General features: G+C 33.8%; 2 protein-coding genes across 7 annotated transcripts in view; one reads left to right on the plus strand and one right to left on the minus strand.

Annotated features, from left to right (window-relative positions):
• Window positions 1-12,439, minus strand: part of LOC149799245 (betaine-homocysteine S-methyltransferase-like) — a 25,110-nt gene extending 12,671 nt beyond the window's left edge. For 2 of the 6 annotated variants that reach the window (XR_016421121.1, XR_016421122.1), the window contains exons 1-3: window positions 12,250-12,388; window positions 3,415-5,000; window positions 2,424-2,491 (exon numbers count right to left, since the gene is read on the minus strand). Coding sequence is in view for 3 of the 6 variants with exons in the window: in XM_089958523.1 (XP_089814649.1) it covers window positions 2,424-2,491; window positions 12,300-12,416 (185 nt within the window). In the remaining 3 variants the exon portion in view is untranslated. Of the gene's footprint in view, window positions 1-2,423; window positions 2,492-3,327; window positions 5,001-12,249 lie in introns of all 6 variants that reach the window. The other 4 variants (XR_016421120.1, XM_089958523.1, XM_089958524.1 and 1 more) reach the window with 4 other exon arrangements.
• The window catches only part of LOC149799246 (programmed cell death protein 10-like), a 24,527-nt gene continuing 17,839 nt past the window's right edge, over window positions 12,433-19,120 (plus strand). The window contains exons 1-3 of the mRNA XM_089958527.1: window positions 12,433-12,535; window positions 12,653-12,910; window positions 18,872-18,925. Of these exons, the coding sequence (XP_089814653.1) occupies window positions 12,833-12,910; window positions 18,872-18,925 (132 nt within the window). The 5' untranslated portion in view covers window positions 12,433-12,535; window positions 12,653-12,832. The remainder of the gene's footprint in view (window positions 12,536-12,652; window positions 12,911-18,871; window positions 18,926-19,120) is intronic.

Consider the following 19,120-nt stretch of genomic DNA (forward strand, 5'->3'; position numbering starts at 1 on the left):
AGGACACATCCTCAAATACAATAAACCCTGTCTATAATGATGCTCAAAGGACACATCCTCAAATACATAAACCCTGTCTATAATGATGCTAAAAGATCACAGCTCAAATACAATAAACCCTATCTATAATCATGCTCAAAGGACACATCCTCAAATACAATAAACCCTGTCTATAATGATGCTCAAAGGACACATCCTCAAATACATAAACCCTGTCTATAATGATGCTAAAAGATCACAGTTCAAATACAATAAACCCTGTCCATAATGATGCTCAAATAACACAGCTTGAAACACATAAACCCTGTCAATAACAATGATCAAAGGACACAGCCCCATATACATTAAGCCCTGTCTAAATTGATGCTCAAAAGACATAGTTCTAAATACATTAAACCCTGTCTATAATGATTTTCAAATGAAGCAGGTCAAATACATTAAACCCTGTCTATAATGATACTCAAAGGACATAGCTCAAATACATTTAAACCCTGTCTATAACGATTTTCAAATGACACGGGTCAAATACATTATAACATGTCTATAATGATGCTTGAAGAACAAAGCTCAAAATACATTAAACCCTGTTTATAACAATTCTCAAAGGACATAGATCTAAATACATTAAACTCTGTCTATAATGATGCTCAAAAAACAGTTTGAAATACATTAAACCCTATCTATGGCAATTCTCAAAATGTACACATCAAAATACTATTTTCCTTGCAAATTTGAAACAAGTTTATAAACTTCAAAAAAGAACAGAATTAATTAACTTTAAAAAGTCACCTAACTATTATATTATTAAAAACAGCAAATTATTCTGTTCTTTTTTATATATATAATTACTCTTTCTGCAAATATAAAGATAGTCAACTAGAGTAACACTAAAAAAGCCACACCATATATTTGTATTTGATCTGTATTGTCACAAAATTGCCAATTCATATACATTTTTAATTGAGATTGCTTTGGCCCTTGACTATGCATGTACATATTTAATTGATTTGGATTGTGCCGACCCTTGCCTAAACATATACATTTTTAACTGACTTGAATCGTGTCGACCCTTGCCTAAACATATACATTTTTAATCAATCTGGATTGTGTTGACCCTTGCCTAAACATGTAAAAGTTTAACTGATTTATATTGCTTCAACCCTTGCCTAAACATATAAATTTTAAGTGACTTGAATCATGTTGACCCTTGCCTAAACAAATAAATTTTTTACTGACTTGAATCGTGTCGACCCTTGCCTAAACACATAAAATTTTTACTGACTTGAATTGTGTTGACCCTCGCCTAAACATATAAATTTTTAACTGACTTGAATTGTGTCCACCCTTGCCTAAACATATCAATTTTTGACTGACTTGAATTGTGTTGACCCTTGCCTAAACATATAAATTTTTAACTGGTCTGAATTGTGTCGACCCTTGCCTAGATGATTTAGATTGCTGAGGCCCATGCCTGTATGTATACATTTTTAATTGACTTGCATCGTGTCAAACCTTGCATATATATAAAAAACATAGGTGTACCCTTGTTTAGACATGTGCAAGTAAAGTACACACATAGAAGTATATAATGGCAGATATCTTCTACATCCCATGAAACTTACCTGTAGCAAGGTACACAATGTTCTTTTTAAGTTGAATACAATGTTGTTCAATATTCAAAAACAGGCCACAACAAAAGTATTCACATTATCTATATTGCAAGAAATGAAAAATACATTTCTGAAGAAAGAATCCTGAGACTATTTAGGTGCTTCACAGAATCTACAAAGATTAATGACAGCAATTTTGACGACAGAGAGTATGCATTTAAGCAAACCAAAGTAACAAAGTAACAAGAAATCAAACATAAGTATTAGCAGGCTTAATTACATTGATAAAATTAAAAAATGGAAGAAATGCTGCAATTTATTTTTCATTTCCCCATTCATGTAAAAACTATTTCCTTAACATGTTCCAACAAAATGAAACATGCATGTGGACATTCACAGCTTGTAGACAGCACTTAATCCCTTGTTCCTCTGTCCACATCAACTGGACTGATGGAACAATCCATAATCCACAATGCCTGTGCAGTGTTTTGTCAAATACTGGAAGCAGTCAATTAATACAAATCAAAACAGGCATGTAATTGTACAAAGTCAGATGATGCAAGAACATAAAGTTCATATTGAAATTAAATAAAAATAAACCTACTGTTAACTTGAATCAGTAATTTTTATTAAATATAGCTTGATCATTATGAAGCACTAGAATGATTTCTCTTCTCAAATGGACTTTCCATCTGAAATTCCACTTTTAAAGTGCTGGGGGTTTCAGGCATGATATCCAGTGTCACAATCCTGCTGAGAGCTCTCATGTACATGTTTCAAATTGCCTAATAATACAAAATTACATTTACTTACTTTTTGTGTGCTTGTACTATTCCTTCTGGGTTTGTGTGAAGAAGCCTGGATGACCACAAAGGATCTCCCTGTATGAAAATAGAAGTAGTGTCACAAAAATAGAAAATATTATAAAGAAACCTAACAGTTTCTATCACCAGCTGCAAACAGAAAAATAAATCATTTGTATTAAATAATCTAGCAGATGAAACCACCTATAATCTGAATACCACTTACTCTCACAAATCTGTTGTTGCTGTTGTGGGGTTTAACGCCATTTTTCAGCACACGATAGGCTATACATGGCGGCCAGTATTAATGGTGGAGGAAGAACCTGGAAAACCCCCAACCCACAAGAAGCTACTGGCAAGTTTTCTCACATACCCACATTAGCCAAACCTGAGACTCAAACCCACGCAGACAGAGGTGAGAATTGGCAGTGATCCGTAACAGAGAGCGCTTTAGACCACTCGGACACTCGGGGCCCCCTCACAAATTTGCTTTGAATGCTCACTTTTTAAAGTCTTATATGCATCTGTGGATTATCACTAGACAACGACGATTCATGGAATTCTCTGGGATAAATCCTAACTAAACCCTTGTATAATAAAAACCTTTGAAAGATATGTTTATCTGTGCTGTAATTTGTTTATCATTAAAAGCTCTATATTGTTGCAGCTTTGAAAGTTTTGCGAATACATAATAAATCAGTACAAGTCTCAGGTCTTCTATAAAGAGATCTCACTAGCATTTTAAAACTAGGAGTTCAGGACTCATAATTTGGTAAAAACAGGAGTCCCACCATACAGACACAAAACTTTGTCAGTTTTATTTATTGGTAATTATTTATTATTCTTTAAAAAAGGTATGAATTAAAATTGATATTGGGTACAAATATCATATTCATAACTACAATACTGTTTACTTTTATCTATGTCTCATTTCACAAAATTTTCTGATGCTTGGCTTTGGATCGTATTCCTCCACATTAAGTCCCTCTTCTTTGACTCACATCTATTGACTATGGTCTGATGTTTTAGTCTGCACCCTCCCTTCATCTTGATTTTGTTCTGCACACTAAAGCCTCTCTCGCATGCTACTGATGTCACTGGTAACACCAACACAATTGCAGCTAGGTCTGCATAGTCAGGAAGTACATCTCTATACTCTTGCTACAGTTGTACAGGCTTCTGTCAGTTCAATGATTTTAAGACTATCTTCACTTGGTAGAAATCAGCTTGTGCTCTTTTATAATCAATAACTCCACCCTCACCACCATAAATATTGATCAATTCCTGTAGTTCATTTTCACCATGATCATCGAAGACTGTTAGCATTTTTGGTACTTTGGATGGGTTCATCAGAGTGTTCAGAAGCTGAAGGTTTTTCATTGATTGTTCATCAAACCTCGCATCTAAGTTTTCTACAAGTTTGTCCAGATAGTTGTTTGTATTAATCTGAAACTGCAGTCTGAGTTGTTCTCTGTCTGTTACCTTTACCCCATGATATAAGACTTTGATTCAGCGAGTTAAACATACACTTTGGTTAATTCTATCCCATTCTTGTTTTTCAACTGGGTGATTTTCAATTGAGTAGACTCCACCATAATGTTCACAGTCTCAATGTCCACATTGTCTCGCTGAAACACTAGAGATAATTTTCCTACTACTCCAAGAATGTCTTTAAAGAATTCTGAAACCAGCACAAATGTCACACACTTTAACTTATTGAAAATTTCCCTTTGCCCCAGAAACACCCTTTGCAGCATTATGTTCAAGCATAGCATACACAGCTGGGTAACAGTCCACTGTTTCTCTCACTGCTGCTTCTAGAGAAAGCCGTCGGAAACTTGCTGGTTCCTTCAGAGTTACATATTTCATGTTTTCATTGTCCATAATGTCCACCATGGCTCTCAGGTCATTGTATTGAATTTCTTAAGTACCTATACACCATCTTCAGGGTGTGCTGATATTCGTTGAACAGTGTAATGTCCCTACATCCTTGGCCTGCAGCAAGTGCAAGCTTATGACCAACACAGTGTATCTGCATTAGATGTTTAGAGTGATATTGTTTTAGAAAAGCACCAACACCATCGAGCCTGCCAGTCATGACAGCTGTGCCTTCACTAGATAATGTCATTAGCTTACTGAGAGGGATTTTCTTTCTCTCAAATAACTTCACTATTTCAGAAACAACTGTTGCAGCTTTTCCATCTATCACACTGATACAATCCACAAAATGAATCACTGACATATTATCACTACTCAGACACTTCACATAAACATTGAGCTTTTTATGGATAATCACATCTGTACTTTCATCAATAATAAGTCCCAGAAATTCAGAATTAGTCATGTTGGTGTCTACTACTTCTTCTAAAGTAGAGTTTATGGCCTCCAACATGTCCTTCTTTATTTCTTCACTTGTGTACAATTTCTTGTGACCTTGACATTTGTTCTTGATTTGGAGAGCGATTACTTTGTTGTACTGACTCAGTGGCCGACCCTCTTTCACAATGTAATACAAGGTGTTGAATTGTGCCTCTTTTGTGCTGTCACAATCACCTTCTAACTCCCATTGCTTCTGATCTTCAAGAAGCTAAATTCATAAATGTTAAATTATGTATATTACAATTTTTATCATGTTTATTATTGAAACAAATGCTTAACTATCAAATGCTCTGTATACATTACAATATAATGTCAGTAAAAGTGGTAGTTATGGAAAAAGGTATTTTTCCAATACTTTTCATGAATACTTAAAGGATTTATTAAATTTTTATAAAAAATTAATACAATTTTCATATTTAAATTTTTTCAGTACGCTCATTACAACATGATGTCATGAAAAATATTAAGTATGGAGGAATCCTGTATGGGTGATTTTCTGCATCCCAGATCAAAAGTTTGCATCCAAATACGCTTATTTAAGTGTTTTGAGATCTCTGTTCTATAGTTTGCTAAATTGTAAATTAGCTTTCTCTTCCTAGATGAAAAGGTTGTTAATGTACAGCTGCTGTCATAAAAATGTATATCTTCATTATTAGCAACGTGTTCAGTTCATCTGTTTCATAAATATAAATATCAGGTCTGTTTTTTGCATACATTTTTGGGGTGATAGTAAAAATTTGATATTCTGATTTTTATTTGCTAAAAAATACCTTTTAAGCTCTGAACATTAATTGATGCAGAAAAAGTGGTTAGAATATTTCAGTCAACTCATACATTTGTTCTGTCAACTTAAAGCTTTTGAATATTTTAAATATCTTAATAAAAATATTTAAATATCTTAATAAAACTAATTCACAACAGCTATTGTCTGTATTTGCTATGTTGCTTTTTAAATCCAAGGACAAGTCATTCATTATCCAGGAAAAGTGATTTTTCCAAAGTCTCTTGTCCAGAATAAAATCATCAAAACATTTGCTCAGTCATGAAATAGAAATACTCTTAATTTATCAGTATTTTCTAATACAAAAGATGAGTTGTTATATAAGAAAAAGACATATATTCAAAAACTAGCATTGTTGAATCAATATTATAAATATATTTCTTAATATCAGAAATAATTTTCTAATATTGGAAATCAATTAGATTTTCCATTAGAAATTATTACCAAGTTTAAAATTGTTTATTTACAAGAATTTTTGTATGTTCCTTTCTTTTCTTATGTAAATTACAAAATCTTCTATTGTCTGCTTCCTGTCCATTTTGAATCACACACCCCATTTTATCCTATCCATTTTGAATTTTAAAAAACCTCCTTCTATTCCTATCCATTTTGAATCTCTATCCCTAACCATTTTGAATCAACCTCCCACCTCTTTCTACCCTATCCATTTTGAATCAACCCCCACCTCCTTCTATCCCTATCCATTTTGAATCAACTGCCCACCTCCTTGTATCCCTATCCATTTTGAATCAAACCCCCCTCCTTCTATCCCTATGCATTCTGAATTAAACCCCACACTTCCTTCTATGCCTATCCATTTTGAATCAATTCCCCCATCTCCTACTATCCCTATCCATTTTGAATCAATACCTCCCCCCCCCCTTTATCTCTATCCATTTTGAATTAAACCCCACCACATCCTTCTATCCCTATCTATTTTGAATCAAACCCCACCACTGCCTTCTGTCAAGAAATTCATCTTGTACTATTACAATATGGGTGAGAATTATGAAATCCCCTCATGCCTTACACATTTCAAACCCGACCATGCTCCATCAATGCACATGTTGTAATTTGGAAAAATACAGTCATCAACTGTGAATGCAATGTTTATTCAGTGGAATGACCTTCATTTTTAATCTCTGTTGGAAAGGTACCTACATGGTCCCCACAGGGTGCATAAAATAGACTGATATTAGATTGAACTTAGCACTGAGCACAACCCAAGCTTGCTAAAAAGAGTGCTCCTTGTGATAAAAGCATAACATGATCAATTTCATTGGCTGACAAAAATATCATAAGAGATTTTGATTGGCTTGGACACCAATCAAGAGCACATAATCCATAATCAGTGATGGAAATGTCAAGAAAATTAGTACACTTCAGCAAAACTACAGCTGCATGTACTTCCAAAGTAATTGTCCAGGGACTACAAATATACCAGTAGATTTAAATGACCAAAATAAATTCTGGAGAGGAATAGTTACTCAGGCAAGAGGAATTCAAATGCCAGTACAGAAGGCTTACAACAGGACAGGGTCATAAGGTCACAGGTATTCAGATCGAGTACCATAAATATTCACTTTCCAGCATTATGATTTGGAATCAATCATTCAATCATACCGTTTGTTACAATTTCTTTGTCGACTAAAATAACAGTGACCTGAACTGTGGACACAACTATTTTAACAGACAATTGTAGAAATTCATCATGTGTTCTAATTCTGATATTATTATAATTAGTACAAAACAAAATAAATAAAATAATTCCGACAAAAAGTAAATAAAAAGTTAGGTATGTATATACTGTTATCTAAATATGAGTAAAGTTGTCAATTTAAAAATTATGATAAAAATATCAATCTTTTCTTTTACTATATGAACATCCAGTACAATAGATATGTACTGACCTTTTTTCTTACCTATATCTGCTCAGTATAATACACATGAACATAGTTTTTCTTTTACCTATATGGACATCCAATAAAACATACAAATACTGACCTTTCCTTCCACCTGTATGAACACTGATGTCACAGCCAAACAAATATATATAGACTTTTTCCTTTACCTATATGTGCATCCAATACAATATACAGTGTACATGTACTGACCTTTTCTTTTACCTGTAAGAGCATTGATGTCACAAAACTGCAATTTAGGATACATGTTAGGCTGTGTTGTTTTTTTGTTCTACTAAAAGGTATATGCATTTAACAGTGCACTTGCCATTGATATCTACACTTTTTCAAATTAGTGAAGTCTGCACTGATAGAACAAAGTATAGTTTGAAAGCTGTATGGTTTGAAGTAATTAAAAAATTCTTAGGTAGAATGTCATTATGCCAGGTAAAAAGTTTCAAAGAGACAAGATAGGGTACAATTCATAATGGATGAGAGGCTGGAGTACATGTCATTTCAGGCTAGATTAATTCAGCTGTGTTGTTTTGGCCCACTATAGCAACCAGAATGACTTGGACGACATGTGGATCATTTCCAACCACTATACTTTAACAAAGACAGCAATAAATGTTTCAAATGAAAGTTATGTATTTAGGTGTGGGTGTGTACGTTGCATGCTTAACTATTTATACACTAAATTTGTAGATTTAAGCAAAAATGAATATCAGTATGTCATTAATTTATCTTAAAATCTGTGTTGTATTGTACAAAACTCAATAAAAATAAAATAAAACCATTGTATGCCTTTTGTTTGTAACGTTAACAATATTAATTAAAATACTGTGTGTGTGATTTTGATTTTTAACATAGCTTTTAACAAAAATCTGTCATATTGCTATTATGTCTGCAGTGTGACAGTTTACAGCGATATCTAGCACTGGGGCATCATGCCACAGACATGTAGCATGATACCCCACCCAGTCATATTATCCTGACACCAGGCAAACCAGTCCTAACACTAACCTCTTAAAGCTGAGTGCCAAGCAAGGCAGCTATTAGTACCATTTTTTAAAGTTTTTGGTATGGCTTGGCCCAGGTTTGAACCTGTGACCTCCCACATCTGCGGTGGAAGCTCTAACCACTAGGCCACCTGAGCAGTCCAATTAAATGCTAATATTGTTATTGTTTATTGACTTTTAATAAATTTATCAATTCAATTAAATTTGGTTAAGTATATGTTTCTCAATATTCTTTATTTTTTTCATCAGCTTTATTATCAGACTGATTAATATAATTATCTCACTGCTGAATGATGATTTTGTAAATCTATAAATTATCTTTCCATCTTGTAATTGTCTTTTTAATAAGACTGATAAAATCCCACTTGACATTACTAGTTGCTAAAAGCTATGTGTGTCTTATAATTACAATGGGTATATTTATGGCAATTTTCAATATTTACTGCTGTTCATATTTAAGAAATAATTATAATATATAACAAATAAATCCTCTTAGATCAACACAAACAAGATTGTTCAATGGTTTGTAAGAAATTGTCCAAACAAAAAAAATGGTTAAAATTTTATACAATAGGTATTCAAATATAAAGAATATTTATATAAAAAACTGTATCTACCAATCTTCAAATCTAGGATGTCAACCTATAAATTACACATAGAAAATGGCTGATGTAATAAAAAATCCATATAAAGAAGAAAATGTATAAAATGTCAGTAACACTTTGGGTGACAAATTCAATTACCTCAATAATTTAAGTTCTCTCTCTCTGATTTTTCCATCTCTTCCCCTTTTTAATACTCCACATGACTTCTCATATAACTTTAATGCTACTTGATTTCTTTCCCTATATATATTGCCAGAGTATGATTCTTTTTCCAGTATAGTTTTTCTATATTTTACATTTTTCTGTAACATATGTATTTCATTTACAAAAACAGTCATCTTCCTTTTAATCCTTAATTTGACTGCAACTTACAGGCACAATTAGATGTAATCTCTGTAAATAAATATCCAAAGGTTTACAACTAATGCAATCAACATTAAGTCAAAGTCTTAAATACAACTAAATAAAGACAATGCCACTAATCTGTTTTAAACAAAAACCTCAGGTCATTTGTGTGTAATAATTAGAACACTTATCATTCCTTTACAAAAGCAACTGTATTTGATTCTTAACTAAACCACTAATGAAATGGAAATTTGCAGTCACTTTAATTTAATGACCTTTAATAAATGTTAGTAAAATAAACCGATGTTAGCTTACAATCAATCAAAGAATATAGAAAATACAATCAAAACATTTACCATTTCATTTTAGCCAAAAAGTATGTATCAACCTGTCTGCTGTGATATTTTGCTGTCATTTATTTAAATAAGTAAATTTAATAATGGATTTGATCATTAATAATTTGTGCATCGTGTAATTCTGCAGTATGAACACAGCAGCATTGGATCACATGCAACTCATGTTCACAACGGCAGTATTGTATCTGTGCCACAGTTAAGATAACTAAATTCTTTTTCATCCTCTTCATAGTTGAAGTAGTGTCAGGCATTTCTGCATACCTAAGGTTTTCGTTTCCAATACTGAAGCAAAACGCATACTGAATTCGAGAGATTGACAAAAATAAAATACAGCAATGCTTACCATTTGAAAAGATGCAATTGTCACCAGAATAATCTGTTCAAAATATTAATTTTGGACACAAGGGATATCACCCCCATGTTTTCCTGACTCGCGATATGTCAGCCTATTCTGTGCATAGCTTTGAAAAGATGTAATGTTTTTCCATCGAGCTACAGAAATTAAACATATAACTTTGGACTGTTTCTGTCAGCAGTTCAGTCAAGTAATTAGGTCAGATTTAAGGTAGTTTTACCAAATTCAACGTAAAAATGCCAATTAATGGCAAGAGATATTAAGCAAACTAAACCGATCTTGTTAAAAAGTTAGTAACATTGAACATTTTATGAAAAATAAGCTATTACGTGGAAGAGAAACAGCAATGAATAGGATGTGATGTGTTCACAACGAATTGCTGATGGGGAAAACTTATAATAGAATTTAGAAACTGACTATAAGCCGGGGAATTTGTTGAGAATTTGTGTTCCAGCAGCGAGTAGACACGTTGGGTAGCAGACGATTTTGTATGTGTGGGACAACTTTTACAAAATTGGAAACTTGGATTAAAATACAGTTTTATTTTAGGGTACACATTTCCATCTTTTATATAATGTATTTATTTGTATGATTCTAAAAGATGCATAGTAAATCGAATTTTCTGGGTTACAGGTTGTGGCGTTCTGTGACATTCTGTTATGAGTTGGGGTGGGGTGCTCCCAATATTTTATTTAAATTACTATGGAACTCCCACCCTGGCACGTTTTTGTAGAAAGTGAAATTAGTGATAGAGAGGGGTAAAGCTCTGAGCCCCCGAGTCAGCAATGCCGACAATTAAATTATTAAGAACACAAAGGTGAAATTCAAAAGAATAACAATTTAATACAATTTAAACGATATTAATTTCTCAACCAATCTTCTTCCTCTTGACCATGTAACAACCCATTTCATCACATGATTATAGTGTGAGATGGCTTTCCCCTGTACTTGGTTTCTACTCATCTGTATTCTACTCTGCCAATTCCTTTCCTCCTTCCGGCGTTCTCTGTACTATGATTCTTCCTATACTCTTCCCCTTCTTGTCTCCTTTTCTCTCTCTAGCAACTAGGCTTGTTCTCTGCCTATTGCCTTGTTCTATCCTGTCTCCCCTCTCTGAGACTTGGGACTTAACTACCCGGTAGTTCTGTCCCCAAAAGCTTCCTTTACGAAGCTTTTTGTCCTTTGAATGTACTAAGGGATTTCCCGCCAGTTCACAAGTGGCTTCGTAGGAGTAGATTGCTGCTTGACCAGTACGATGGCTTACAATCACTAATTCGTTCCCAGCCCAAATGACTATTAAATTCTGGTTCGAATTGATGTCCCCACCCTTTCTCAGTTCCGATTGGATATCAATTCTACCCCAGTTGGTGCAGCTTAACAGATGAGCCTCAGGCAATCTGTCAACGCAGGGAGATTTACAACAGCAACAGGGGTCCTTTGTTCTAGAACAAAGCTTCCAACGTCTACATGCGAGTTTTGACACCCAACGAAATGGGGCTCTTGTACAAACATGAATTGTTATGCTAGCCGCAGGGTCTACATAAACACATGGCTGCTAACCCATTCCTTTGTTCCTAACTTACATAATCTCGGGCAGGCAAATGTGTCACAGGTTCAAGAAGGTCATGGAGTGGGTCTTCACGCTGCCATTTAGAAATCATATTTGTATGTGCATTTCGAGTCTAAACGTGGGATATTTTTGTACACTTTATGAATATTACCTTTCCTAATTAATGTACGATTGTTCTTTCTGGATACAAAATGGATTTTTTTACCCAAAATAGCACGTGATCCAATGTTTACAGAAATAACGTATCGTTGCGCAGAATTACCCGACGCGCAGAACTGGCCGACATGGCGGTAGTCGCAGTCAAATGATTTTACTCGAAATTGATCTGCAAATGCTATAAAGAAGATTCTCTTATATTAGAAAATGTTTATTTTATCTATCTACCTATGAATACGTTGACGCAGTCACACCTGACTATTGTTCACAACGGTTTGCCATAAATGCCAAGAAAAATAACTACGTTTAAGTAAGAAAACCGGATGATAAACTCGAAAATATGTTACATTGTACAGTTTTCATAAACACCTTTGATATGCAGAACAAGATATACTCATGGTAAGCAAAGTAAATAGTACATAAAACTTTATGCATCCTATACGCGTAAGTTCAGTTGCTGTTCCACCATCTAAACTATGAACACCATGCAGCAGGGACGAGCTCATTCTGTTATAACTATAACGACGAATTAACATACGCACTTTTATTTCTCATTGCCAGAGAAGTTCGTTCGTAATCCAGTCTGATATGACGACACTCTTCATCTAGAAGGCACAGTTAGTCGTGACGCCATTTTCGATGAGGAAGTTGACAGGTACCCTTGAAACTATATAAAACTGTGAATTAAGAGTTTTATGAAAATTTGTATAGGTAAGAAACATATATATACTTAAAACTATTTGATATTCAAAATATTATATTATTCTTGCAGGTCAGGGGAGCAAATATCACGAATCCGGCAACACACCTGAGATCGAGTGGCAGGTGTGACGAAGAGCCTCCGCCCTGATCGTATAGTGTCAAAAGTGGTAATAGAGGTCAACCGATGACTTGAAAGACGTTTTGAAGATTGAAAGATTTTGACTTTATGTTGAAGTAGCCGTTAGGAAGAATGACCATGGGAGACAATAACAAATCGTTACACGCCAAGATGATCATTGATGTAATTATAGGACCAGTGTTGGAGAGGGTAATCAGTTTTTTCCCTTCTCTTTTATTAAAGTGTATATATATTTATGAAGATCTTTTTGTAACCCATTTATCTGTATGTAGAAAATGTCAGATTATTTCAACTATTCTATTTACATGATATCACCATAGAAAAAGGGTGTTATCTTTTGGCATTATAGAATATTTGAAAACATAAATTTTTCTGCATAATTTGAGTGTGCAGAATTAAAAAAGAACCCATTTTTATTATTTCTTTTCTAATAATTAACAGGAAGCTTTCAGCCCCATGCACCATCGTTAAAGTGGTGCCCCAAGTGGCCAGGTGGTCTAAAGCGCTCTCTGTTACGGATCTCTGCCATCTCACCTATGTCTGCGTGGGTTCGAGTCCAGGATTCGGCCAATGTGGTTATATGAGAAAGCTTGCCAGTAGCTTCTCATGGGTCAGTGGTTCTTCCCAGGGTTTTCATGGGTTCTTCCTCCACCATTAATACTGGCTGCCATGCATAGCCTATCGTGTGCAGAAAAATGGCGTTAAACCCCACAACAACAACAAACATTGTTAAAGCTTTCAACCCCATGCACCATCGTTAAAGCTTTCAGTCCCATGCACCTTCGTTAAAGTTTTCAACCCCATGCACTCTCCGCCAATGTTAATGTTGATCTTTTGTTGCTTTTCCAAATTATTGAACTTAATGAAATGATGTAATTTCAGGTTGGAATTTGCCTCTTTTTTTTTAGATGGTTATATAGAAATGTTTTTTTGAAAATTTAGTTTTAAGAATAAATTTAGTTTTTCTGTGTTTCAGGTACTCTTGAAGCAATTCTGTGCATTTGTAAGAAGTGCTACCCTAACATTTTGGCATGAAATACCATATTCTTGAGTCATGCACATGTTGAAATTATGTTGCTCTTAAAATGAATGTGTACTGCATAATTTGAGTCAGCAGGATTAAACAATGAATCCATGTTTATGGCATCTTTTCAGATAAATTCACAGAGTGGTCTAAAGCGCTCTTTGTTACAGATCACTACCATCTCACCTCTGCGTAGGTTCGAGTCTCGGATTTGGTTAATGTGGGTATCTGAGAAAGCTTTCCAATAGCTTCTCGTGGGGCGGTGGTTCTTTCCTGAGTTTTCCCGGGTACTTCCTCCACCATTAATACTGGCCGCCATGTATAGCCTATCATGTGCTGCAAAATGGCGTTAAACCCTAAAACAACAACAACAAATAAATTCACAGGCAGGATTCAAATACATGCACTATCCATCCTTTTTAATATTGGTCTTTGTTTACTTTTGCAAATTCTTGACCTGTTATTTCATTTTAAAATTTGTAGGGCTTTTATCACTGGGAGTCAGGTGATTTATCTGGCTACTTTTACTTTACACCTGGCTGCTTAAAAAATAACACCTGTATCCCCTATGGGTTAGGTCCCCAAATCCCCTGCCTATTATGGCAGCTGACCCTCAAACTTTAAATCTAAAAGAAGTCCCCATGAATATTCACCTTGAAGAATAAATTGTATTGGAGGTACTTTTCTGAAGCCTTTATATGCCACCTAATTTTTGCATGAAATACCATAATCTTGATTTATACATAATTTGAATCATGTTACTCTTAATCCTTTACCTCATAGAACATAGTTACAAAGTGCAGCATGCTATAAATAGAACACGTTACCTATTCGACTCCATACGCATAGGTCTGCCTGTTAACTTTTAAGCAGTGTAGTGTATGTTACATATAACAGCAATTTTAACCATTTTACATTTTTGGTACACATCTGTTATGTGTGGAAAAATTTAAGAGTAAAGTCAGATTGTTATAGCTGTGGAATTATTTTTCACGGTAAATTTTTTTGTGTGCTTTAAAATATTGAGAGAACTCGTTCACTGTGAAGTCAGTGAGACTGCGTGACCAACCGTAGCTGCCATTTCTCATACTCGAAATTTACAAGTTTTTTGTCTGCGTCTACATCACTAAGTCATCTGAATTTGATAATTTATAAAAACTAATTGCTGCCTACATCAATATCAGAGCCTTTACCTAGGTTATTGAAGCTTTCATAGTTGTGATTCTAATCATGAAAACTTTGTTAGTACTAAATTAAATCTGCGACCTCCATTTTGGAGAGTGGAGATTACGAACCAGTTACTTTAAATAGCAGATATCGACCAGAGCATAAACAGTGACCACGTGATCTGACATAATTGTTGTTCGCAGAAATGAATGTAGTATTTAATAGGGGGTTTTCCCCAAAGGTGGCGCTACAAAAAACCAGCTTAAAATGGCTGATGTTTAAAGCAGAAGTCAAAAGGCGCTTCATGCGAATGGAGTAGGGATGCCTAAAGGCACTTCCATGCAAATGGAGTAGAGGTGTCCAAAGGCGCTTGCATGAGGTAAAGGGTTAAACCAATAGTGCATGGTCCTTACAATGTTTTTTATATGAAATAAGTTTAGTAAATAACATTTGCCATCTTAAATTTATGTAAGATATTTTGGGCTTTTATATTATTTTATATCTTTAAAACAAAATCGCAAACAAGAATGATAATCTCCATCAGAATATTTTTTTAAGTATTAAATCATTTATAGAAAAAGGAAAGATAAAAATTGAGATAACATTGACAGGCCCAATTCTTGAAAAATTCTTCATTCAGCTTTCATATTTCACAGGTTTCTCACTAATTTTTCATTACATTGAGGCTGGATTTCTAGGGTGTACATATTGGATGTTGCAGCATATAATTTTGGATGTCCCAAATTTGCACCATTTTCTTAATAATTCTGACCATTATTTTGAGCATTTTTACACAAATCATGAAGTTCGGGCAAGTCTTAAAATGTGGAATCTAAGGGAGAGAAGAAATTGTCACTGAATCGTTTGTCGATAAATATTCATGATTATGTCGGTGATATTTTTCTTAAAAAGGGAATCACTCTAAATTCTCTTTTCTTTGTTATGACAATATTGATGTTAACATTCACAAAACTGACATTAATTGGTTTTCTTTCATTCAGAATTCTGAAAAATGGTTTGACCTCTTTTTTGTCTTTAGTAATTATAAAAATTTGCATTTGAATACCAGTCTCAGGCGTTACAACTCTAGGCCTTGAACTGTGTAACAGAAAGAAGCAAAATGAACAAGTTTACATCTGTTCAATAAACAATTTATTACCATAACTTGTAAGTTACATAGTGAATTTTAAGAGCAACTTAGAATATTGTGTGTTGCTTCCCAAATAATCTTAAATGTCCTGTAACAAGTATAGAATAATGTGAATGAATTTCAGGTCTTGAATGTGCTGATGTACCAGTAATCTTGACTGTGTTGATGTAGCACAATTAGACAATCCAGTATGTCTTTAAATGAGTTCTCAATAATCCAAAATTAATGTTTTAGGCTATGTGTCGATGAGCACTTTGTAATCCCAATAATTAAGTAAATAATTCTTTTAGAACTATATCTGAATATAGCTATCAACTCTGATTAAAGACTGATATGAAACAGGAATGAATAGTTCTTTATCAGATTCTGTATATACTAATTTCACTTGATATTCAAATTACAATGGTGCCAGTCTGACCTCCAATATGGCCAGCATATTTCCCATTTATAAAATTTTGTCATTGATCTTCCTCCTAGATGGATCATTATATTGACATAGAGTTTTCACCAAAAGACTTACGATGTTTAGTTGGTCTTAAATTGAACTCATACGAATGACATCCAATGTGGCCACCATGGTAGCCATATTTAAAATCTTATCACTACTGAACATTTCACAGTGGGTTTTATGTCTAGTTGGTCTTAGATGATAATGGTGCAGATCTAATAACCAACATGACTGATACATTAGCTAATTCTAAATTTATGCTGTTTCTCAGAATACTAGAAATAGTTTAAATACCCAAAAGAAAAAAAATGGTATTATCTTGAACTCCTGATTTTTTTTTTTCAGTCAGTAGAGCATTGCATGTAATTCCTTTCTTGATATTTACTTCACTTGGAAATGGCTTGATTTTTATCTCAGCTGGTTATTGATCAAAAAAAGGTTTATAATTTGCCCTGTTGTCCATCATCCATCCAGAGTTTGGTAGCACTACTTCTGCCATAAATCTTTACATACACATTCATTCCAAGGTCTGCTTGGATGTAAATGAAAAATATACATATCCAGTATGTATAACAAGAATCTCTGCAAGGATGCCAAGACCAAAATTTCACATTTGAACGCTGCAGTGAACAACATAAAGAACCAAAGTCCATACAAGTAAACTTACAATCATTAAAATCTTTTGGTTTAAAGATATGCCATGAAATCTGTAGCATGTGACTGGTCTGTGGCTTTTCTACAGTACCATACTCCAATAGTTTTTACTATAGTCATCTGCACAAGAAATGCATTAAATCTGCACCATTATCATCTAAGACCAACTAGACATAAAACCCACTGTGAAATGTTCAGTAGTGATAAGATTTTAAAGATGGCTACCATGATGGCTTTTCTACAGTACCATACTCCAATAGTTTTTACTATATTCATCTGCACAAGAAATGCATTAATGAAAGCAAACAAGCTATTCATTTCCCTTTGAAAACAATCATTATTTTGACAAAAGAAGCATTATCTATTCAAGATAAATTTGAAAAATGTTGTGGTCATTTAGGACCAACTAGACTTCATAAGATGTAGTCAATATCTCATGTCTATAGGACATTCTGTTAAGAAGGTGTAGATGAAACAAGATTTTCAAGATGGCTCCTGCTGTGGCCATAGTGGGTGTCTGAAAGTACCATTTAATTATAACCTGCAAGACATCATAAAAAGTCAACACTGATAACAATTAGTGATAACAAGATTTTTAAGATGGCCATACTGAATGTCTGTGGCATCAGTGGCTTTTTTTTTCTTCAAATTAACTTTACTCAGCCTTTGTGCACATCATTATATTTAAAGTATGTGTTGTTTAAAGTGTTAAGTGTATGGAATGCAACAATATATAACTGAAATAAAGTCAACAGGATTGGTGTTGAAAAGACACATGTAAAGAGTATAGAAATAGAAGGTCCATCAGTAATTGTTAAAAGGATTTAACCTTCCTGCTTTTACATTTTCATTTTAAAAAATGCCAAAACATTTAGGGTTTTCTTTTGTGGAAAATGTATTATTTGTGATATAATCATTTTCTTTAATCTGGATGTTCCTTTATTTCTTTGCTTGGTACCAAAAAATATGGTACTTTTGGGAGTCTTTCAAAAATCCATGTTGTGTATCCAAACTTTCTCCTATTCTCTCTTAGCAGCACTTAGACCGTTACCTTACACTCTATTATCCACTTACAAATGTCCAATTAATGCTGATAGTAACTCTAATGGTATCCATGCAGACAGGAACATCATTTGAGTCAATGTTGTTTTCTTTATTGGGTATTATAAACCAATGGAAGGGCACTGTTAACTGGCTCTGGTGGCAGAGATTAGTTGCATTTTGGAGTAATTGGCACATGGGAGCTTAATGTTTATTATATGATTAAATTTCATTACCCCTAATGATACTGATCAGTAGAGAGCTCATTGAATTGAAGCTCAGGAAATATGGCTTGATTTCCTGTCACCTTGGGTTACTAAGGATTTTGGAAATCACCTTTTTGGACTTCTTTAAAACAGATTATACAGTGAGTCTTCATTGAACTTTCAGTATTAAAATTACTGCTCTGATGAGAATTTTTATAACAAAGAATGACTTTTATTTATTAGAAAATTTTAAGATTGCAGAATTCAGAACTTGGAAATCTAGATTTGCATGAGCAACTCAGAAAGTTGAGTCCTTGGTACCAATGGTATTTTGACATCTCATATTTAATTTATTAAAGGTTTGCAAAAAATAGTTTCACTTACTTTAAATATCACTGATACACACAGTGTCATATCATGAAATGGTTCTCAATAAAAAAAATTCTTCTGAAAATTGCAGTTGGAGAAACGAGACCCTGCAGTTTCACAGACATTGCGATCAGCAATAATGAAGGTAAAATAATGGAATTTTTCCAAATGATAGTTTTATCCAAAATCTAATATGTTTCGTTGTTAAAAAAAAGACTGGTAATATAACTATGCTGTATTTTTGAATTAAATGTAAATTTAAAAAAACAGCAACAGCAAACTAAAAGATGTTTTTCATTTTACAGAAACTATAATTCATTGCATTATTTATATAAGCTAG

This window comes from Sinohyriopsis cumingii, chromosome 5 (assembly GCF_028554795.1).
Source record: "Sinohyriopsis cumingii isolate HCF-2022 chromosome 5, ASM2855479v2, whole genome shotgun sequence".
Taxonomy (NCBI): Eukaryota; Metazoa; Mollusca; class Bivalvia; order Unionida; family Unionidae; genus Sinohyriopsis; species Sinohyriopsis cumingii.